The 23,356-nt window shown below is 40.0% G+C and overlaps 1 protein-coding gene across 8 annotated transcripts in view; it reads right to left on the minus strand.

Annotated features, from left to right (window-relative positions):
• The window catches only part of KIAA1549 (KIAA1549 ortholog), a 141,905-nt gene that overhangs the window by 4,324 nt on the left and 114,225 nt on the right, over nucleotides 1-23,356 (minus strand). For 2 of the 8 annotated variants that reach the window (XM_064420980.1, XM_064420983.1), the window contains exons 11-20: nucleotides 22,719-22,921; nucleotides 19,240-19,364; nucleotides 18,046-18,060; nucleotides 14,867-15,072; nucleotides 12,883-13,106; nucleotides 11,627-11,771; nucleotides 9,786-10,019; nucleotides 8,792-8,844; nucleotides 5,371-5,516; nucleotides 3,396-3,550 (exon numbers count right to left, since the gene is read on the minus strand). In XM_064420980.1, the coding sequence (XP_064277050.1) occupies nucleotides 3,396-3,550; nucleotides 5,371-5,516; nucleotides 8,792-8,844; nucleotides 9,786-10,019; nucleotides 11,627-11,771; nucleotides 12,883-13,106; nucleotides 14,867-15,072; nucleotides 18,046-18,060; nucleotides 19,240-19,364; nucleotides 22,719-22,921 (1,506 nt within the window). Of the gene's footprint in view, nucleotides 1-3,395; nucleotides 3,551-5,370; nucleotides 5,517-8,791; nucleotides 8,845-9,785; nucleotides 10,020-11,622; nucleotides 11,772-12,882; nucleotides 13,107-14,866; nucleotides 15,073-18,045; nucleotides 18,061-19,239; nucleotides 19,365-22,718; nucleotides 22,922-23,356 lie in introns of all 8 variants that reach the window. The other 6 variants (XR_010362689.1, XR_010362690.1, XM_064420984.1 and 3 more) reach the window with 4 other exon arrangements.

Raw genomic sequence — 23,356 nt, forward strand, 5'->3', positions numbered from 1 at the left:
AAAGAGAGGTGATTTCAGTATCAGAAAGGAATGAATGGGTCTCCTGATTGTTCAGAATTATTCATTTGGCAGTGAAACCTGAAACTAATTCATACATGCAGTCTAGAGTTGGCAAACCTGACAAGTACTCTGTGGGTTTATAGGGAAGAGATGACATTAAAAAATATTAAAAGGAAACACTCCTTGATACATGAGTCTTAACTGCAATTTAAATTATGTTCAGGTTACTTTCACATTAAAATGCACTATGTGATTCAGCTCCTATCTCACAGTGCACTAAATTACCACCGTAAGAATGGTTTCTTAAGGGAAGTTAGGGAGTCTGATGACCACAGTGGCTGGTTTTTACACTAAGTTTTTTAAGGTTTTCTTGAATATATCAGAAAAAGAAAAGGGTGTGTTTCTGTGATTTCACACATAGCATCAGAATTAAACAAGCCTGTAAAATTTCAATGCCACATTGGTTTAGAAACCTAACCTTTACTAACCTACAACAGCAAAATAACAGGAGCAAAAAGTCTGAAATAATTTTTGCTGGTTTTTAAAAATTTCTTTACTGACAGAAACACACAAAGATATGCTATATAACATGATGTATGCAAAAATATATAGTTATATATAATAGCTATACATTATATATTTTTATCTAAAAACTTCTAGATAATTAACAGCAATATGAAATAATTGACAAAAATATGTTTATTGAATCTTCCTTCTTAAGGAATGAAGATTTATGAGATGCAAGTGTAAATTTGTTAATCTCCATTTAATACCTGTTGAACTCTGGCCAATTTCAACTGAACTAAATGTATAAATATTATATCCAGACATAAATGTGTATATATGAATGTATGAACAGATACATAAAATTCACAAAACCAGGTAGCTAATTAGACATCATCTGATTTATTACAACCTTATTTGTTATCATTGAATCTGCATCTGAGTGGCAGAAAAGTCAAGTTAGGCTGTGCTCTGCTGGGTGTCTTAGCCAGCATGGATCTCACAGGGCCTATCTCAGGGACTTGAGAGACAACTAAGTTTGGTGAGATTTTTTAGAGACACTAGCATGGGCAGCTGAGTGAAAAAATAGAGTGAAAGGGTAGGAGTATCTTTGGGGAAACACTGGAAACCTGCAGGAAGGCTTGGGAGAACAGTGGAAGGCTCCAGGGGACTGTGGATGGGCAGGAGGTGATGCCAGGTGGTGGAGGGAGGTGCAGATATGCAAGAGACTGAGCCCATCTCTAAGAAGCCAGGCTTCATTTGTTCTGCTGCTCAGCATTGCTCAGGATTGTATTTTTTGTCAGCTAAGGGAATTCTGTCCTTCTCCTGGCTGCCCTGGGCCTTCTGGATGGAGAATTAAGGTGAATTGATGGTACCCTGCACACTGGCTTTGGGCTGGGAGGTACAAGTGAGAGGTCAAGTTCCAGCAGAAAGTCAGGTATTGACTTTGGGAATAAAGGGGTGAGGACACTGTGAGGAAAAATGCTGTTGCAGGAAGACAAATGCAGATCCCTCTCCAGTTTGTGTGCAAGAAGAATGATTTAGATTTCAATTTTCCTAAATGCAGAGTTTAATTTTAGAAACTTGCTCAGAATGAGGGAGCAGTAAGACAGGTTTGCATAGGATCAGCTGAATAATGCACCATAAGGAACACGACCATCATTAAGTAAAGCCTCATTGCCAAATGAGCAAAGACAAATTTAGAGCTCTGTCCTAGTGAAAAATCCAAACTGTGCAGGTAATTATTTAACTACAGAAAGCTACAAGACCACAACATTTTGTTTGTTTTTCATGTGTTTTTTTCTTTTTTAATGGGAAGAACCCTTTAAAAAAAATTATTCACAGGAAAAAAAGTTCAGGCAATATGTGAGCTCTCCTACAACTGCCTGACACCAAATTCAGGTAAGTTTTAGTTCATTATCTCCTCCTTTTGTCTGTTTTTAAATAACAAACTGAAAAAAAATCACATTGCAGTAACATATAAACTGCAGCAACCAGTGAGCAAAAAGTTCTCTCAAAGCTGAGGAAATCTTTAAACTGAGATGAACTGAAAGAAAAACAGCCTGGATTTAAATGACCTGAACAGGAAGACACCCACAGATGTAGAAAAGCCATTTTCAGAAAAGAGAGACAAATGTAAAGAAAGGTCAGTAAATGGTAACCCAGAGATGTCTCTGAAAATAGAACTCAAGACACTAAGATCTCTTGTGCAAGTGCTCTTTTAGATGTAAACTGAAATTATGATCATGCATTCAAATGCCACAGTTTCAAGCACAGAAAGCACATTAAATTAGGGAAACAGATCTTTCAGCTTTGACAGTTGAAGTTTTTGAATAGTATCACACAGTGTACCCAGTTCTCACAAGCTTTATGCTGCTCCTCTTGAGTTTATTTGGAGTGGAGGCAGCTCAATTTCACCAAAATCTAGGATAAGCCCATACTGGTGTGTTTCCTTTCTGCAAAGCTATGTCATGATCATGCAATACTGCAAAGCAATATCAAGTAGTGTGAACACACATTGCCCTCAATATGCAAAAGGAGGAGATCCCACTTTCTTTCCTCAAGGAAGAAACCAGAAAAAGATAGTTTAAATTAAGAAGTTAAAGAAGAAGTATAAAGTTGTCACTCTCAAGAGTACTGCAATAATCCAGGTCAGTCTGCTCCAGGATGCAAATGCACCAAAGAGGGAGTGGTAACAGCCAAGTGCCTCTCCTGGCAAGGCCAGATACTATCTTCAACCTCACACATCTGGTTGAATCAGAAATGCCAACCTCTGGAAGCACAGCTGCCAAGAACATGAAACCACCATGGCTGCCTGGGCAACACAGGTAAATGAGTATGTGTTCATTTACCACATCCTGCTGACTTAGGCTAGGAAAGTAACTTGTTTAGAAACACCTCCGATGTTATGTGCAAGTATGTACCTTTTTCTGCTGCCCTGACTCCTGCTGTTAGCACTGACACAGAAGATAAAAGAACTTTATGCATACAAAATAGGATGGTAGCCCAGGACAATTTAATTCAGTGTTTTCTAATGACAATGATCTCAAAATACAGAGGCATATTTCAAAGAAGGAATGGAAAGCAGTATCCACCTCTGCTGGAGCTCAGAAGCAGAACTGGATGAACTGCAATTAATGGGTGAAGGCCTCAAGCAAGGAAAAAAAAAAGTTAGGGTAAAATGAGAGAAAGCATTTAGAGAAGCAAAGGTGAAAGAAAGCAAGCAGAAGTCAGAAGAGCTAACAAGGGTTTGAAGAGCAAAGCAAAGAATGTCAGGGAAGCAACTAAAAGTATTCCAGGGAGGGAAAAAGTTCCAAACAGTAATGCAAGAAAAAAAAATACCCAAACAAATCACTACTTTGGAAACTATGCAAATGTGTAACAGTACTCACTGCATCTCGCCTAGCACATTCATCCTCTCCACGATACTGGGGCCACCCTGGCCCCCCCGGCTGGCCATGCCCTGCTCTGCCTGAGGGGATCTCCACTGGTTGACCTCCGATCCTGCTAGCAATTCCCACCTGAGTGAGGTGCTGTATCTGAGAACCTTAAAAGCAAATATTGGTTTTTTTTCATCTTCATACACAGTCAAGTTTGCAGGGCAGACATATGATAACATAAAACTTTGTTGGAAGCAGGAGACAAGAAGAAAATGGAGCTCTGTTTCTGTGCAGTTAATAAAATCCAGCAGAAAGAAGGCTGTCAGTGTGTAATAAAGACAGAAAAGTTATGTGCATTCTGTGCAGTTCATGTGAGTGTGATGCATTTCATGGCACTGCACTGAAAGAAGAGGGTGGGATACACACATCTCTGACATGGGTTACTCCTCATTCCAGAAACATGCCAGCCCTTTCCAAACTGCTTACTGAAAGCTCTGGCAATGCTATCATGCCAATTACTCAGCAGCAAAGAGAGGACATTTGCTCCTGTGGCACACCTTATTTGCATCACACTGGCAAGACCCTAACTCTGCAAACTGCCTCCTGTGGCTCTGAAGAATAAAACACACGCTACTAAGAGTGTTCTTCTCTCAGCTTTGCTTTGTGGTTAAATATTAAACCATGCTGTCGTTAACTAAGAGAAGGTCAGAACATACTGTATCTCCTTCCAGCCTGAAAGCCAACCTCCTCATTTCTCCTCTTCCTTCCCTTCCCTCCTTCCCACTGCTTTCAAACATATGCAAGGATAGCTGCCATCATTAATTGCAAGAGCTATGTAACAACATGCCAGCTTTCCTTCTTCATTAATTGTCTCCCACGGGGAAATGTCATTTATATTTTTATTCTTAAAATTACTATTAATACTTCATTATTCATTAGAAATGAAACACATTTAACCCAGAGATACATAAAACTGTGTGTATGTACAGAAGGGGAGGAAAAGACAAAAACAACAGTGTGATTTAGGTGATGGACAGTTAGATCACTTCCCTATTTTCTCTCAAAACACCCCAGTATTTGAGAAGTTCAATATTTACACGTAATTATGCTGAGGGACAGAAACTAAATATATTAAGTACCTCCAAACTTTAAAGCAGAATACATTTGAACATTTAGACAATAGTGTGAATTAGATAATAAAATAGTTAAGCTGTAATAGTTATTACATTCCTACTATTCTTATTCATTTAACATTTACAGGGAGATGAGAGCAACTATCAAAACTGGGCTTCTGATATATGATCATATTTCCAGTCTTTTTCAAGGAAGAAAATATTTATCTGGGAGAAAATTAACTGTAACATTTACATAGCAATACAACATTTTATTCTTAAAATTGTTTGCTGCTTAGCTGCCATGTGATGTTACCATCTTACTCATGACAGCATTGGTGACTGCTATCAAAATTAGATCAGGGAAGGTGATTTCATGGGGGACAGCAGAGATAGATAATTCAATCTAAAACTAAGAGATACTGCTTTAATGCATGCAATTCTACAAAGAGAAATAAGAAACACAGATGTAGAGATGTATTAAAAGATTTTGCTACTTAGCATGCTGATTGGGATGCAGAAATTAGTTAATTTAGCACAAAAGAAGGAGTTCGAAATGGAAAGTTAGCATACATTGTAATCTCAAGTGATTTTCCATTCTTAGCAAATGGGGTTTTGTGAAAATACACTTTGTGATAACTAATGCTTGTAAGATACTAAAAAAGGAGCAATGCACTTCCTTTTTCTGCAAGGTCCTACGAAAAGTAAAGTTAACGTCACTTTGTGATCATCTTTTTTTGGGCATTGAGGACAAGGACCACATATCACATGTAGCAGCTGAAGGAGAATGACATCTTAGTGGTGACCTTGGCATAAGAACAGATAGAGAAAAGGCTCAGTTATTTTCCTGCATATTTAACTTCAGTGAAGTGTACCTGCAGTGCTCCCAACGGGTCGTGGCCGTGCCACTGATGGCATTTCCTCTGAGTACATCCCCCTGGAGGAATACTGAACCTCAGGGGGCGGCTGCTCTCCATGCATTAACTCTGCAGGCTGAAGAAAACCTGGCCCAAAGTTCTGCCTGTGGAAAAGGAGTCAAGGTTAAAAGAAGTGAAATCCCTAATTAGAAACAATAACGTAGGTGTGCCTCACACAGTGGGTCTTTATGCCTTTCAATGTAATTGTAACCTTCAATGCTGAGGAAAATATTTACATCTGAAGAACGTGTCTTTAAATTTTACACAAGTGCTTTTCATATGTTGCAGTCTCCTCAATGTAGAGAAAAAGGTTCACAGATCTTGAGATCTTGTTTTCTCCTTGGGAGGAAAAAAATATCTTCAATAAAAAAAATAGAAAAGTAAAACTTCAGCGGTGATGCAGCTGCTTACCTCAGCAACACAGCTGACTCTACGCAAAGAGTTTCTAGGCACACACTTTTGGTCTAAACCAAAATATAAGCTGCATTACATGTGTATTTTTGTCAACAACTATTACTTCACGAAGTATTCTGATAATATTTCAGGAAGTTTTCAAAACTGTGCTCTTTAAGATTTGTTTCACAAATCAAAGCATTAGCACACATGAAGAAACACAATGTGTACTGAAATTAATGTTTCCTATCAATCAGGCTGGTGCTGGTAGTCACTGTTATGTATTTGCTGACAAAGAGTTAACAACAGAAACTGTAATCCATCCAACTTCACTGTTTGTGTGAGTGTAAATGAAGCCAAGTGAGACAAGCAGCCAGGCTCAGGCACATGGAACCACACAAAGCGAGGGCTAGGGATGAGTTTTCCATGCCTTTTATCACAATGGCATCTTAGCACTCCCAGGCTACAATCTGCAGTGTATCCCATTCCTCAAGATCTCAATTTTACACCCCTTTGTTTTATTGCAAAATCCTGTGACTGCATCTAGTTTAGATTATTCTTGATTTGTGCTTTATTTGGAAAACTACCCACCTTCATATGACAGCCAGATAGCAAAGAAAGTTGACATAATAAATTGCCTAATAAAACACAAACAAGGAATTGTAAATAAAAGTACCAGCTATTTGGCTGCAGAGTTACAAGATGGAGGAGGTTAAAGGGCTTCAAGCTGTAACAATCCCATTGTGGAAGTCCTAGAATTTCCCCAGTCCCCTCATGTACAATCCCCACCTGTCCACTCAGCAGATCCAGAAGAAACCATTTCCAACCACACAAGCTAGTTAAAATAAATGCTTCAACGGGTAGGTAATGTTTAACTACATCACTTCTGTTATGTTAATCACTGTAATCAGTAAAGTATGCGATCATCCGGCCCTTTATGCCTGCAGTGTTGAGCTGGAATTTTGAAGCTGATGAATTACTACAAATTTTGGTGTTGCCTAAAGAAAATAATTTCTAAACATTACTGCAAATGTATTCTTTATGTGCCAATTTTTCAGAGGATGGGAAGTAAATTCTTTATTGCTGATGTGCTTGCACTTGAAAGATTAATGTTTAAAAAGGCTTCACCTTCTCAATCTTCTTTAAAATAAATACTTATAGCTTCTCTATAAAGTCAAGATCAACACAAGAGCATAAAACCAGAATACAGCTCTGCTTTCTAGTGCTCCTTCCTATTTCCAGACTGAAACTCAGCTTTCAATTTTTGCACATCCAAAAAACCCCAAAATTATCTCCAGTCATTTAAGTCAGGAGATACTGCTCCAAGAATCAATTTGACACCACTAATCCACTACAGCTCAGTACATCTATCTCTGTTGCATGATTCAATACCCATTTCCTGGCAAAAGCTGTTCATTGTGCCTTTATGACTGCCTAGCTGTTATGTGACCTAGGTCTTTTGCATTTAATTTTTTTTCCCCAGGTTGGTTCCAGCCCATTAAAGATGCTGATGGTGTTATTACAGGGAAGAGAACAGTATGCTTACCCAACTAGTATTCCATGCACTGGATATTTAACCAATGGACTATGACATTGATACATGCCACCTAACCACATTGACCTCAGGTTATTTTTCCTTCCCTCTAGCTGGTGCACTGCTCCTATCAATTTGTTTATCATTATCTTCAGATTTTGTGAATAACTCCCACTGAACAACCATGACAACTTGTTTTCTATTGACCAAGCTTTAGGAAGCTTTCTATTTTAATGAAAACTTAGAGGAATTATTTCTGTTCAGATCAATGACTTTGCAGATTGTTAACTTACTCTGCTGACACTGGCAAAACCAGCATTTGGACTTTTGTGATTTACATAAATTCAGGCTGCCTATGCCAAAGAATGATAAACTTTTGAACAAAAATACATTGGGAGGACACTATCTTGCTCAGGTGTATTAACATGGACTACAGCACTTTCATGATTAATTTATCACATTTTCTCTGAATATGTACACACTGTGTGTCATTTCATGTATGCTCAACTCACACAAACTGTCACCTCCAGCCAAGAACTATGCAAGATACTTAGAAACTCCTCCTTTTCTACTTGGTCTTCTCAAAATCAGAGAACAGGTTGCAGAACAATAAATAAAGAGAAGTTCTTTACAGCTATTTTACCATCAAGTTTCCAAGGCAGTGAAGACTTCAGGTGAAGCCTGATGAATGACATGAATAGCTGTGGGATTTCACCTCACATGGTGAACTCTAAGAAGGTAATGAGAGAGCAGCACAAGGCCTCCATTTTACCAGCCTGGCTGCAGCAGCTTGGAGAGACTGAGACAAGTCTCAGCCCAGTGAGTATCATGACTCAAGTGTCCAACTTCACATGTGGTTAAAACACACAAACCAAATGTGAAATTAACAATTACCCGGACAACTGTTTTATCCCCTTTACACAATTCTCTCATGGCAAGGGCAGGAGAAGATAGAAAATTTGTTCTTCCCCTGATTTTATAATAATAGGGCTGCAAGGCAGACTTTCTCTGTGAGGGCCACTGTGCTCTGTCATTTATTCTCAACTTGGTTAAAAATAGAATGAATCTGTTAGTCATATGAAAGCTGTTGTGAGTGAGTGTTGCCCTGAGGATACAGAAACAAGATGAAAGCAAGAATATTGGGAGAATTACATGCATCTGAGTAACTGTTTCAGGCTCTCCAAAAGCTCACACTCAGTGGTTTACTGAATATTGGAAGGATTTTGCTATAGCTGAGGGGCTAGAAACACATTTCTTTTAAACAGAAGCTTGGATTCCATACAGCATGCATATGTCATTTATGCTTCATAAATAAATAACAAAGACTGGATCTGGACTCCTGTTACTTCTCATTTATACGGTACTTTGCATAATAATATACCAGTGCCAGTAAGAAATCTGGAGTAATTGCAAGGAAAATAATAAATGATAATTTGATCAGTAAAAAGCTACCTCGGTAGGAGACCTGGTGCTGCTGGCGGAGTCATTCCAAATTCCATGTATCTCTGTCAGGAGAATGAAAAAAACCACCAAATTAAAATCAAAATTCATACCTTGGGAACTCCATGGTCAGCCTTTTAAATGTTGGATGGCAGAGATCACTAAGCCTCTATGTAGGACTTGATGGCAGCCATAAGAATTTAAGTTTTACAAACAAAGGAGAAGAAGAACATCTGGGAATCACTGCTACAGCAGCTACAGTCTCTTCTGAATGATCAGAGTCTTAATTAAAAAACCTTTCAGAAATACTTTTTCTCACTTGCAGAAGATCAAGAGCTGCTCCAATGTCTACTTAGCAAAAAACCAAGCTTTGCACTTGGAAATCTCTTTTGACCTCAAACAGCATCAGACTGCAGCAGAGAGACCACAGGGCTCAGACTCATCAGAACTTATGATGACCTACAGGATTACCCATGTGTTTCAGGGCTCCATCAAAACAAAAAAAAACATACACAGAAACACTGCTTCTCTATCCCTCACTTCCTGAAAGCTTTTGGATATCCTGCTGAAAAATATGACCTATGCCAAATACATTCTTTTTTTCATTGTCAAAATAGGAACTACCACACATATTAAAAAAAAAAAAGTTTGATGCTCAGACACAGCAAGACCGACTCGTGAAAGATCCTAACTGGGAAGAGCTGAAATTATCCTAAAGGAAAACTTCTGTCTTCTCTTGTGGCTGAGATGGGAAAAGGGAAAAGAAAGCAAACAGCTCAGAAAACAAGTTCCCCATCTTGTGACAGTCATTTCTGAGTTCTCCTTGTTCTAGGAAGGCGTTTGTGCTAAGCCCTGACAGCCAGGGCACAACAGCAGTGGCCGTGGCTCAAGCGGCGCTAGCTCCCTGCCCGGAGACGCCCTTTGACCCGCATCCCAAACGTGCTGCTCGCTGCCCAGCTGGCCCCAGGGGCTCCATCCCCTCCGTCCCTGCCCCGCGGCTGCTCACCGGCTGCGCTGCCGACACGCCGGGCGGGGGCACGGCCGCGGAGCCGGCGGCCTGGCTGCTGGGAGCCACCAGCGCGAAGGCGTCGTCCAGCAGCGAGTGCATGGTCTGCCGGGCCTCCTCGATGGACGGCTGCGGGGGCACGTACTGCGACACCGGGTGCGGGGGCAGGCCCGGGAACTTCCCCAGATCCGCCGAGGATGACGTCTGGGGCTCGGGAGGCAGGTCTGGGTCGGACTGGAGGAAACAGAAGGAAGGTGAAGGACAGCACGGAGAAGATCTAAGTGGCTTCCAAGCCCCTGTGGGCCTTCAATCTGAACAACACTGTCTTGGCCAGAACCACGGCACCTGCCCTTACCCTCCCCATTGCTGCACGCACATGTGTAACACCAGCAGCTCAAACACTTCATTCAGTGTGATCTGAAGGACTCTGATCTCAGGTAAGGCAGCAGAGCTTTGGGCAGGAGTTACTCAGCTATAACAGAAATCTTGTGGTTTGCAAGCATGTAATCAAGTCATGCAGAGAGCATTTCTCCACCCAGAAAAAAAAAACAATTAGCTCTGTCTACACCTTTGATTCTTTGCAGCTTTTGCAATTCTAAGAAATTAATTCAGTCTTTAGCGTATAACTGACCACATCAGCAGTAACATTAAACAATTATCACGTCCTAGAAAAACACAGAAAGGAAGCTGTTAAGGAACTAAGTGGTAACCTGTATGGAGCTTGAACTTGGGTGCATCACCTGAATAGGATTCATGTAAGTGCTTCATTGCAGCAATACCTTAGGCATGCATCATAATTACTACCTGGGATCTTACCACATGGGCTTATTGTTCATCAGTGAGAGGAAATTAAACAAGCTTTACAGCAGCAGACTTATTATCAGAGCTCATTCTTACCACTGCATGCAGACTGCAAAATCAGTTGTCAAGAGGCACAAGCCTCTACTTTATTAGGAACTTAGCATTCTGAGCAGTCTCACTGCAGATGCCAAAGGGGCTGAGCCTGCTGTGTGCCATGTCTTAATTAAACAGCTTCAGATGATAATTCATTCTACTGCAGCATGACATTAAAATCATCACACTCATGTTTGAAGGCAAAGGGAAACTGCAGAAATTGACATCAGAGTCACCTGACTGCATATGCAGCTAACAGTGAAATTCATAAAATTATTAAACCATCTTTAAAGATAAAAACTGTCCAGAGGCTTACAATATTAGCATTTGGCTTCATGAAATCTGCTTAGAAGTGGTTAAAGATGCCTAAGTACTGTTTGTGACATGGATATGATTGAACAGAAGTATTCTCCAGCGTCTGTCTTTTTTTAGATGTGAGACAAAATTAATTTTCAAGACATTGCACTAGAATTGTTTCAAGTTACAGTAGTACAAAGAAGTGTTTCTCTATCATTAATAATTAATTGCCACATTTGAAAGATGAGAAAATTTCTCACAAAAAGACCTGAGTCTTCCACTCTAAGAGCAAAGGACGAAATTTGCTGTAATATATGAACATATAACATCCAGCAAATTGGACTAGAGTGAAACTATGTTCAAGATATTGTGGAACGTGTCAAGCACACTTTCATGTGCATAACACAGTGGCATTAATGAAAACAAGGCTTTGGTTCTTGGCCTCTGTAATATCAAGGAATACTTGGCAGAATTTTACTGCTTAAAAATGACAGACTGTCAATGAAATCCTTATTTCACTTTGATTTACATGCTAACTGCATGACTGAGACTAACCATATCACATGGACCACAAACAAGGCCAAAAACCTGCCAATGTCACAGCTGTCATCATTATCAGAACATTCCTCCCATTCAAGAGACATACATACAATATATGCAGAATTATTGACTCCTGGAGGCCTTTTGTATGTCCCATCACTGTCAGTTGTGATTAACCTGTCCTTTTCAGCATCAATTGGACTCCCATTTATCTGATGGCGACGGCGCTGCTTGGGAGAACGTTTTGCGCGAGAACTTAACAGGAAAAGAAACAAAAAGAGAGAGAGAGACAAAGGTAATCACAATTATTTTTGAAATTTTTCTTCTCAAGGTTGAACTCCTCTGCCCATTTCCTCCAAGTAACCCTTGCCTCTTCCCTTTCCCAGTTTTCCATGCCAGTCCCATTAGGTAGATCAAATCTCTTTCCTCAAGCTTCTCTTAGTAACACTCTCACTGGCAACTCTCTGAAACATCCCATTCTTCCCTTAAATTCTCTCCAGAGTCACCTCCCTCCTACATTCACCTGTCCAGGTTGCCTGTGTGCCAGCTCCCAAGCCCAATGTGTGACACATCTGCAGCTGCAGAACAGATCACACTGCCAACAAGGCTTTGTGCTCGGTGAGGGTTTAACCCCACCAGGCAAACCAGCTGAGGAACCCACACCCCTGGAGAAAAGCTACTTTCTATCAGTCAGAAGCACCTACTGGGCACCAGTGCTCCAGGAACCAAGTACCTGTATTCATAAGCCCGAAACAGAACACAGGGAAAACTTTCTCTGCAAATACAAGGCCAGGAAGGCAGATCTGTGATGCTGAAAGATGTGCCTTATAACCTTTTATGTATTCCCTCTGGGTAATCTCATTGATTTGTGAATTTGCCTTTAACATTCAGAATCTTTATGCTTTTTAGGTTGTTCAAGGTTTTCCTTATTTTACATATTCTTCTCCCCCTCCTGCTTTATAAAAGTATTATTACTTGCTGGTTATATTACTTGCATATACATTACTTACAGGTTTCTTTTTTAGTGCTGATATTGCAATTTTGATCCCTCTACACCACACAAGAATTATTCAAACAAATGGCAGAGCAAATATTAAATTGTTTTAAGACTGTTTTCATACATTTGGGCTTATTTATCAAGAATTCACTGCTGAGAACTTGTAAAAACATAATTTGAAATAAAAAACATAGTGGCATATACTGAAATAAAGTGCCTAGAACAACCCAATCCTTTTCACCTAGATAACTCAAATTCAACTAGTGATCAAAATGATTTCTAGCTCTGACAGTTAAGAAGTACAGTTTTGATGTAGTTTGGGCACTGACTCTAAAATAAAATTGTTTGTTCCACCTTTGAAACCCCTACCTCTTCCTGGGCTCTATGAAGACGGTAGGCACACTGCCTCCAGGGTCCAAGATCTTGTCAATCTGCATCTGTGCCTTGCGATATATTCTGTGCTGTTCTTTGGAGTCAACCACCACCACGTCATCCACCACTGGGAACTCATAGTGCCCTTTACGCTTGGCGCGCAGGCGGATCTTATTGCGGTGATGCTCGATCTCGGATTTGTGCCTCAGGGCTGTTTGTATCTTCAGGAAGGAGAAGGATAAAAAAAAGGGAGGAATGTTTTTGCAGTTGTATAATTTGCAAACTGGATTTTGCTGCTCCTCTGTAAACCTCTCCTTCCCACCTCTCTGCCTGCCCCTGCCTCCCTCCCCCAAATCTCTGAAGGACTAAAATAAGTCACACAATTTATGAGCACACTTTCCTTCCTGGATATTTCGCAGTCTCCCCATTGTCTCCCCAGGTAGATGTACTATTATACACAGCACGATTGCCAGCACAGCAGGTGCAATTAGAGGGAAGTGGCAATTTGTTAATAAAAGGCAGGAGGAACACAAAAAACTCCTCCTATCTGCCAGATGTAATGCCGCTCTGAAAAGGTAAGACCAACCAGTCTGTAGTTAGCTGGGCAAACAGATAGATATTTGATCAACAGTGTTAAAATCTGCTACCCTTTGCCTCTAATGACCTTCATCACATAAGAAGCAGGAACGTCAAGAGCCAACTGAGCTCATAACTCAGTGCCTCTGCTGTGCATGAGAGGCAGCCATATGCTATGCAGGAACACAGCAGCAACACAAGGGCCCAGATACCCAAATGAACATGGCACTATCAGCTCTACATGATCCTGGAGGCTGTTTTCATGCCTCTCTCCTACCTGTTTTCAAATTTCTTGAAGTACATCTCCTTATCTGAGTAAAGCTGTTGTTACATCACACTTTTAAGTCCTGGCCCAAAACCCACTGCAATGATTTTTGTCACTGGTAAACACTTGAGCACCAGATTAGGTACCAACAACTGCCCATCCTGTGCTGGACTAGTTCTGGAACACATCAACATCAGCAAATTAAGAAACAAATAAAAATTGATTTTTGTGTATTCTCTCATGAAAATCTGAAAAAATAATCTGTCCTATATGTGACACAAGTCAGACTTGTTCTTATATGCTTATAGTTAGAATCATAGATTCTAACTATAAGCATAATGTAACAGATTTCTGTTATCTATAAGCATAACATATAAGATAACAGATTTCTGTTTTGTGGCTCCTCTAGCCTCTGTATCCTAGAAATATACATATCTGCTTCTCTTCAGTCAGGTACTCAGAAACACAGATTCTTGACAAAGTTACAGTTTTGAGTAACCAAAATTCAGTTACAGGTTTGAGTAATCATCCACTCTGAATTATGAAAAAATGTCATCTTACAGCAAACCAAGATGCAGGTAGGTGCTACTGTCAGGCAGTGTATGATGTGGTTTTATGGTGCATCACCTCTCCTTGTGCCCCAAGCATGCTCATATTCTGCTAACAGTAACGTGAGCCTCAGAGAAAGCATAAAATTTTGTATGTTTACTATCAGGTAAACACATTAGCAATGAACTGGGCTGTAAATTCACACCCCACAATGTTTTGAGATAACTTCTTTTTATAACCAACATCCTCAGTCCTGCAAAGTAAAAGAATGGTGTAGAATGAAAACCAAGGTGGGCCATATGTTCCAATTCTCATACATTAATTAGCACAACTGTCTTTAAGTCATGTCCTGCTAACTAGCAAAAGGATGCTAACACAAAGGTATCCTGACTACCAGATCCTCTCTGTGTTTAAATTTTGGTTTAGGCATCTCTTAAAAACAGGTCAGATAATTTCTCTGAATGGAAACAGGATTATTCCTGTAACTTGTCAAGGAGTTTACAAGGAACTCCTGATAACAAGAAACTGGATACTTTTCACTTGGCTAGGCATAGAATCCTCCAAAAACACACAAAGCACTTTCAAAGATACCTCTTTATTAATTTTGTTGGTCTCTGCTACCCGATCGGAGAGCACAGAGTTCTGAAGCGGAGGCGCTGCCATGGGCTGCATGGCAATCAGCTGGATCTTGCTTGGGACCCGCCTGCTGGCATCTGAGGAGCGGGACATCCTATCCACATGCTCAAAGATAGAGGCTGAGGAGTGCTGCTCGTTTCCACTGCTGGTCTGAGGAGGTCCTAAATGATCGGAACCAACACAGAGTGAAGCAGTGCTGCCAGGGTTATCACAGTCAAATGTTAAGCTCTACAGATGCTGTGCTACAAAACTATGCCCTGTTTTCCATCTGTGTCTAATTTGCCCTACAGGCCTTCCAGCTGACTCACATTTAGTGCACAACAAGTTTAGCCCGTGGTTTGCAAATTATAAACATTTTCCCATTATATTTCCAGAAGGTGAGCTGTCATTCTTTATTTCTGTAAATCAAGCTCTTGGCACTTGCAAACCCCCAAAATCTCAATCTACTTTGCTGCATAAAAAGCTGTTTAAGTACATTCTGCTAATGATTCCTCTTATCAGAACTTAAGGAGATGCAAATTGCTCAAATGGGGGTTCAAAGAGCAATGAAAGATGTCTCAACGGAAAACGCATTTCTTAAGTGATAGGAGCGATACAGGAACCAACAAAAAACCCCTTAGAAATCCACACAAAACACAAAGAATTTTATATTTTACTGATTAATGCTGGTAACGCATATTTTTTTCTCTGTGACAGGATAAATAGTTCTCATAATAATAAGAAAGCTGCATAAATACTGTCATGTTGTAATTTCTTGAAGAGGTTAAACCAACTTAAATACAATCAGCAAAAGACATTATGGAAACCAATATGCATGGAAGTGCACCCAGGTTCTGCCAACAGTTAATTACTTGAATAGAAATGGGTCATCTCCCTCAAAAGACTTTAAATCTACAGGATCACCCCAGTGATTTGCAGTTAAGCACAGATTTAGTATTTTTTTTCTGAGTTAGACCTAAATCAGAAACTGTTATGTAGATCAAGTTTGCAAAAGCTACTGAAAACTGTCAAAATAACCTTTTGTCTTATCCATGTGATAAACCCACACATTCTCAAACTGCTTTTCACCATGAAATACAAGCAATGAGAGATCAAGACTCACGACTCTCCTTATGAAGGAACACAACAGTGTTGAGGGACATAGCCCCCATCTTTCCACAGACTTCTAGTAAGGGAATGTGGTTTTCAATATTCAAATCAGGAGGAAAATCTAATTTGCTTCTGATATAGAATCTATTGCTAATCAACATGATCCACGTACAACAGACAGGAAGGGAAATAAAATAGTCCCTGCTGTGATCCTGTTGCAACATGTGATGTTAATGCAGGACAGGGTACAGAAGAGGAGTGAATCCTATCTTCTGCGGAAGGTCACAGTAGATTACTTTGCTCCTTTGCCTCTTCCAGCACAACAAGGGAGCAGGACAAGAAAAGAATAGTATGGCTTTATTATATTCACAGCATACTACTTTTGGGCTGGAAAGCAGTCTGGCCACAAGTTAAGCAAAATCCCTTTTCATATTTCTCAGACTTGATCAAAGCATTGTCAAATATACACATTTACAAAAAGCATGCATCATTTACAAATGTGATTTCTCTGTACAAGTGTTCTTAAAATGAAGGTAAACAGCTCCATTCAAGACCTCTGTGTCCCAAATGTTTTGCAACACACAGAGCCTAAATGAAACATCTCTCTTGTGCAGCTATTTGTATCATCTTAACCATTTGTTGTCTTCACAGCCCCATCCTCATGCACCTCTCAGAAGTGTGCAAGCATTGCCTCTCACAGAGAGGGGCACAGGATATATTAAGGAGTTAGTGTGAACCCCTCAGAGCAATCATGTAGTCAACAGAAATCTGAACTTCTGCATCCATCTTCCCCAAATATTAGTAATTTTTTTCCTTTTTCCTCACCTTTTTATTCTATCAGCCACTCCCAAGCTCACTGACCTCCAAATTGTAAGGGTCATTTTGTAAGGGTAACTTGCTTAACAAGGTCCAATATTTCAATGACAATGAGCATTCACTCTGAATCTTTATAACTTCATCCATAACTTTAGTTTGTATACACATAAACAAGTGCTTGGCAGGGGCCTCTTAGCTGAAAGAGTTCTTAAGCTCATTTGGGAAAACAGAAGTCCCACTGGAAAATGTTGGTAAGGCTCTACAGTAACACAAAAACCCCTCATAAGCTGCATATGACCTTTAAATCCTCTCTGTCTACACTCTATGTGTCTATAAATACAAACCAAGATGGTAGATAAAGTCAGGAACAGCATAGCACTGTATACATACAACAGGAGAAACGGTTTCTAACCCAACATAAGAACGAGGTCCTGAAGAAATTTTGACAGAGAGAATAAGCATAATTTCTCATTTCAGAGTTCTTATATTGTACTATTATTCACATTTAGAAAATCTTCTTTATAAAGCTATGGGATGGCACTACATGAATGAAATTTTGATTTCAGAATAATTCAGCTGAGGCTAAAAAATAATGGAGAGGTACTTAATACCTCAATAATGGTCAGATCATGTCTTAGCAACCAGTCCACATAGGTCACATGCCAGGTCAGTGTTCATCACTGCTCCCTGAGTTGAAACCATTAACTCAACTGAAATGATGATCAGTGCTATCAGAGGACACAGTCCTTATTTTATCACTAGATGTGTTCTACATTATCAAAGACAGCATCAGCTTTCTCCTGCCCTGTGTTTGCCATGTCTCAATCCTGGCAGAGAAAACACTAGTTCACAACAAAATATTTGTGATTCTTTGCAGGTAGCTCATGTTTTTCTTGGGCTCCCAGTTAATTAATTCTACATTAATTCTAATATTATCTCCAACTTGTTTATACAAAGCTGGTTTCAGGACCAACAGCTGCATTAGTTTTGCTTCTTTCACAGCGATGTTTTCCTCAATAATTTGAAAGAATTGGGAGGAAAAAAATTAGAAAAATGTGCTGGATTACTATAATTTGTGTTACTGAGACTTTTTTTATACTTCAATAGCTCAAAAGCAATTTTATTTTCTTAGACTCAGAAGACAAACTCTTCCATCCTTAAGACATAATTGCAGCTACCCCAACACCCCTATTCTTATTTGTACTCAACTACCAGCTCTGGTTACTTACCCACTCTGTTTGCTCCTGACAACATAAAGGAAAAAGAAGAGACAACACAGTAATTATGACAAGTAATTTAGCTAGAATGGCAACTGGAAAAAAAAAACAGCAGTAAGATGACTGCATTTACTTTTGAATGAGATGCATGAACTTGGATCAAACTGCTGAATCTCAGCTGCACAAAAAGGGAACTGAATCTCCCATTTAGTAGAGAGCTCTCTGCAGACACAGCCTCAAATTCTGGATGCTAAGAATAGCATCCCTATGCTATAATAAAATCCCTGTGATTTGCAAACTAGGGGCACCAAATGCTGAAAAAATAGTGCATTTTACCCAGTGAGGGCATGACAGGTAGAAAGGACACATTTTACACAGTCTCCTTGCTGCCTTTACCAGGTAATTTGGATGCAGCAACACGTAAAATTTCTACACCAAAAGGAAATGTTAAATATTACATAAAGTTTTAAGCCAAACAGAAAAAGAAGAGATGAATCTGGAGTTCCCAGGTAAAAAGAAATGGCAGAACACTAAAATAGAGCAAGAGAATTCAAGTCAGATAGATTGGAGGAACTCAAACCTTCCTCAGATGTTTTCCCATCTTTTCAAATAAATAAATATATATTTTTTAGAGTACATCCAAGAAAAATAGTGGCACTTTAATGGGAGACAAGATGGTTCTTTATAAAAAAATACCAGTGTTATTTACACAGTAGCACTGAAATTTGATCTTTCTAATGTACAATCATGCAGGCATTTTGAAATACAACTCATTTGTAAAATTTTGATGTCTCTGGTGCCATTTTTTTTATATCACTTTTTCAAAGTTACTGTTACAGACACACCCCGTGGTCTGAAGTCCTGCTGTGACCTCTACTGCCCAGGTAACTGTCTGCAATTCTGCTACCATGAGAGACACAATTAGGCCTGGCTGGACAGTTTTGCTGGGGGTGTGTGTGGAACAAAAGGAGGCAAGACTCATTCCTGCTAAGCCATTTGTTTCAAAAGCTTGCTGGAATGAAAGGAATGTACAGCTCCACAGTTTCAACACAAGAAACTAAACCAAATATGAAGGGATTTTCCGCGGCAAGAAGCAGAAAAATCAACGGCCAAAGAGGAGTTTAGAAAAGTTACAGCACCAAAGTAACTCTTCAACCCGAGTAAAGCACGAGAGCACACAAGGAGGATAAAAAAAAGGTAACAAACCCTTCTTCACAGCTCTGCGTGGCTTGCCCTCGTTTGCAGCAGTTGATGGTCTTGCACTTTCTTCTCCCGTCTCCCTCCCGCTGGATTGTTCACTTGCTGTGGATTCAGCATCTGATGGCGAAATTCTGCCACAAACATGACAAAACAAACAAACCAACATGTAACACAAGTTTGCAAGGGGGCATAATTGTCACACATGAAGAATCCTGTGCTAAAATACCCTGTGAAGTCTGCTAACATTTTCCTCTGTTTATGAGTAAATGTATAATACATTATCATAGCTAGATGTTCATTGTCATGATGTTACTGTTGTTGTGTGTGAAAAATGACTGCAACACAATTCACATGTGACAATATTATTAAGTAATCTTTCCTTTAAAATGCACTACAAGAAAAAGCTTTGCATTTGTAGCTGGCAATTTACCTCTCAGAAAGAAAATAATTGTATTAGGAATATGAAACCCACATAGGTAACTAGTCTAACAATCAGCCTTACTAACTTGGTGTTCTCTTGCTACCAATACAAATCTATGTGAATATTTCCCTGACTAGTCGAATGTAAGGCCATTCAAAAATGTTTCTTTTATGTATTTATTCCATGCAGTCACAAGATTCTTAAGTACATTTGTTATCTAAAAAAATACAATCTCAGTACTTGCAGCTTTTGTAGGCAATATAGAAAAATACCATGATCTTCCCCAACAAAATAATGCAGCTGTAAAATTATTCTGATAGTATAAAAATAGAAAAAAAAACAGGGCCCACACCACTGCCTGACACCAAAGCCTGTCTCTTCACATGGGATCAGCCTTTGTGATAGTGTCTCTAGTGACCACTTTGTCCTGTGAACACTCATATTCTATTCTGGCAGCGGGTTAATAATGGAGAGTGTGCACATGTCTGTGCACAAACCTCATTAGTGCAGGATTTGCTTGGGCTGGATGGGTATACCTGAACCAGCTACTGAGGCTCTTGGTTAAGCATCAACCTATCTAGAGCACACAGACTAAGATTATAGGCAGCCTGATAAGTCCATTGAAGTTAAATCTACTTCTCGCAGCTCTGAATTCAACTGCCCATTTTCTCCTCCCTAAACAATGCCCTGATCTGCAGGACTGTAATACTAATATCACATCCCAATTAAAAAAAATAATAGCAGGGAAAAGAGGATAAATGGTCCTCAATGAGCTTAGAGATCTGCATCACTGCATCTTTTCCTGTGGGGGAGAGGAGGTGCAGAGCTATCACCTCCATCACCTTTGTCCTGGTTCAGCAGAGTATGAGGCTGTAGCTCTGTGTCCAGATGTCCTACTGACTTTCTGTTTCATCTCATTGTGCTCTGCATTTCCCATGATACTCCTTTCTCAGCGTATCCAAATTATCACCAAGTAATAGGAACATAAATAGTGTTGAGTCAACATCAGCCATTTCTTGTAAGTGCTGAGGAATATGCACTTGGATACTCTCAAGTCAAAACAACAGGTCCAACTCCCAGCTGGAGCCTAGGGATGCTGAGCTTTCTGAACTCAGCTGTTCTTGTTTATTGTTTCCTACAGATACAGAACGTGTACTCACATCACCACTAGATTTCCTGGCAGGTAACATACAATCCAGAGCTGAACTGTGATGAACTGAGCTCTGTATTTCCTCACAAAACATCAAGCAGCTAAACCCAACAGAAAACAGTATGATAGCATTTCACATTTCAACTCCTGCCTCGGGGAATAAATGTTTCAAACTGCAAGCTGACACGGGCACATCGGCATGGCAGGGAGATGATGGCAACATCTCCACAGTTAAGCCTAAAGGAAGATTTGTTCTCAAGGGAATATGAGGGAGAAGAGGGAGATTCTCTTCTGAAAACATTTCAAGTGTCTGAACTACAGGTCAGTCACTCTCACCTCTGTGCCTAGGGAGATCATGGAGCAGATTGTCCTGGAAATGATGCTAAGGCACATGAAAAATGAGAAGGGGCTTGGTGACAGCCAACACAGTTTCACTAAGGACAAATCACACCTGAATTACTTGGTGACCTTCTACCACAGCGTATCATTAGAATGTTGGCTTCTGAAATTTCTCCTGCTTAATCTTCTGAATTATTCCAGACAAAATACAGTAGCAGCCTCAAATTTAAACTTATTTCTTTTGCTTATTTGCATATAAATAGATGCCTTCCCTTCACCCACGTTGCATCTCTGTCCTAGGCTACTTCTGAACTTTTAAAAAGAAACACAGAAACATTTGTCTTTCAGATTTACATTACTTTGTTTCAATTTATGTAAGTTACACCAAAACTAGTACAGTTCATTTTTCTTCCATTATTTCCCAGTTTTGGTCCACCTTTCACTGTACCACTGGCAGTCCTCTACTTACAAGGCCTGCAGGGATTTAGGAAGACAGGCTTAGCATCTGGAAGGGGGAAACTGAGCTTTATGAAGCCCACATGGGGAAGGTGAAGCAAGGATCTTAAGACAACTGGGGCTTTAGAGGAAGCACAGAGGGCTGAACAGAGGAGCAAGCTGTGCTGCAGAGACCTGCAGCAGAATCATCATTAGTTTCTTTCTCAGCTCATCCAACCCTGCTCTTGATTGTTTGCCTTTTTTTTTTCCTCCCACTGTGCAGTACCACATAGATATAAGCACAGGGAATGCAGAGCTGGAGACAAAGAACTATGAGAGTGAGGGATAGGAAGAACAATTACTGGAAAGTGTAGTTCAGAGGGGGTCTTTTCTGAGTTCCATTTTTCCCCCCTTTTTTTTGTGCATAGATCCATCTCTACTGCACAGTTTTGTTACATCATGTATCCTACAAACACAATTTTTCCAGCACAGGACAGTCATATTATGTGCTTATTGGAAAATGTTAGAAAAATTCTGCTGATGGTTGAAAGACCCTTCTCCATTTGCACAGCTGTGACTGTATCCATTCCTTTTTTTGAATAAGAATGTATTACCATTCCTTTTTTTGAATAAGAATTGTTTGCTATGAGACCCCCCCAGATAATAATAACAACATTTCTGCATCTTGCCTGAATTTTGGAGATACGGCTTAGTTTTGGAAATCCTGACTCTTCATACATGGATTGATAACTGTTAATGGGATGGAAACACATTACCTTTGTCAGTGGTTTTCATTTGTTTTTAACCACCTGCTGGCTTAGTGGCTAGAGATCCCAATGAGACTGCACTGGAAAACATACACTTGGTGTTTCCAGTGAACAAGTAAGGACTTGACTCCAGTCAGCACAGCAGTATCTTAAATACCCCTCTTAACTGGGTATGTTCCCTTTAAAAGAAAAATGAACACTAAATTCTCACAACCTTGTACTAAAGGGTGGTGAGGTATAACAGTGGTGGCTCACTAGAAAATCGAGTTCCGGAGCTCTGGAACAGTTCTTTCCACTGAAATTACCCTAAAGATACAGCAGCCCTTAATAAGCTGTTGTCTACTGCAATTTGTTTTTATCTCTGTGAACTGACCTCCCTCTGTGTCGAACAGTCTTTGAAGGCTTTGTGGAAGTCTTGGATTTGGGGCTGGGCACATCTCCGTTCTCAGATGGGGTTGTGTCCTTAATAGGTCCTGGTAAAGGAGCTGGCTCATGGATAATCAGGACATCATCTTTATTGTGCTGGCCCAGATGCTGCTTAGCAAAATCAAAGCCTTTCACACTGGGGGCTTGTAGCTGTGAGAAAAGAACAAAGAGAAGAAACAGGAGCAGTAAGCGACAATGAGTACAAAGGCTTTGGTTCAGATCTGCAAACAATGGCCACTGAGAGGATGGTCAGGCCATGGCAGGCTCAGGAACGAACGCGAGAGCACCAGGGAAAAGGAAAAGAAACTCTCCACACTTCTGTCACCTTACTGCAGTATATGATACACAGTTTAAAATTCCAAATCAATAAATCTAGTTAAAAAATAGACTTCTGATGCTGCTACTATTTTTTTACTGCTATTTCTTTAGATTTAATCATCGTGTGAGGAGCTTTTTGTGTAGTTGTGAGTGCAAGGCTGTAGACACCCGTGTACAGACTGAAATGGCTACCACCACCAGGTCATATTTCCATTCCTTCCAACCAAAATGGATGCAGGATTTTAAATAATTTGAATACTGTCACTG

This window comes from Passer domesticus, chromosome 5, assembly GCF_036417665.1.
Source record: "Passer domesticus isolate bPasDom1 chromosome 5, bPasDom1.hap1, whole genome shotgun sequence".
NCBI lineage: Eukaryota > Metazoa > Chordata > Aves > Passeriformes > Passeridae > Passer > Passer domesticus.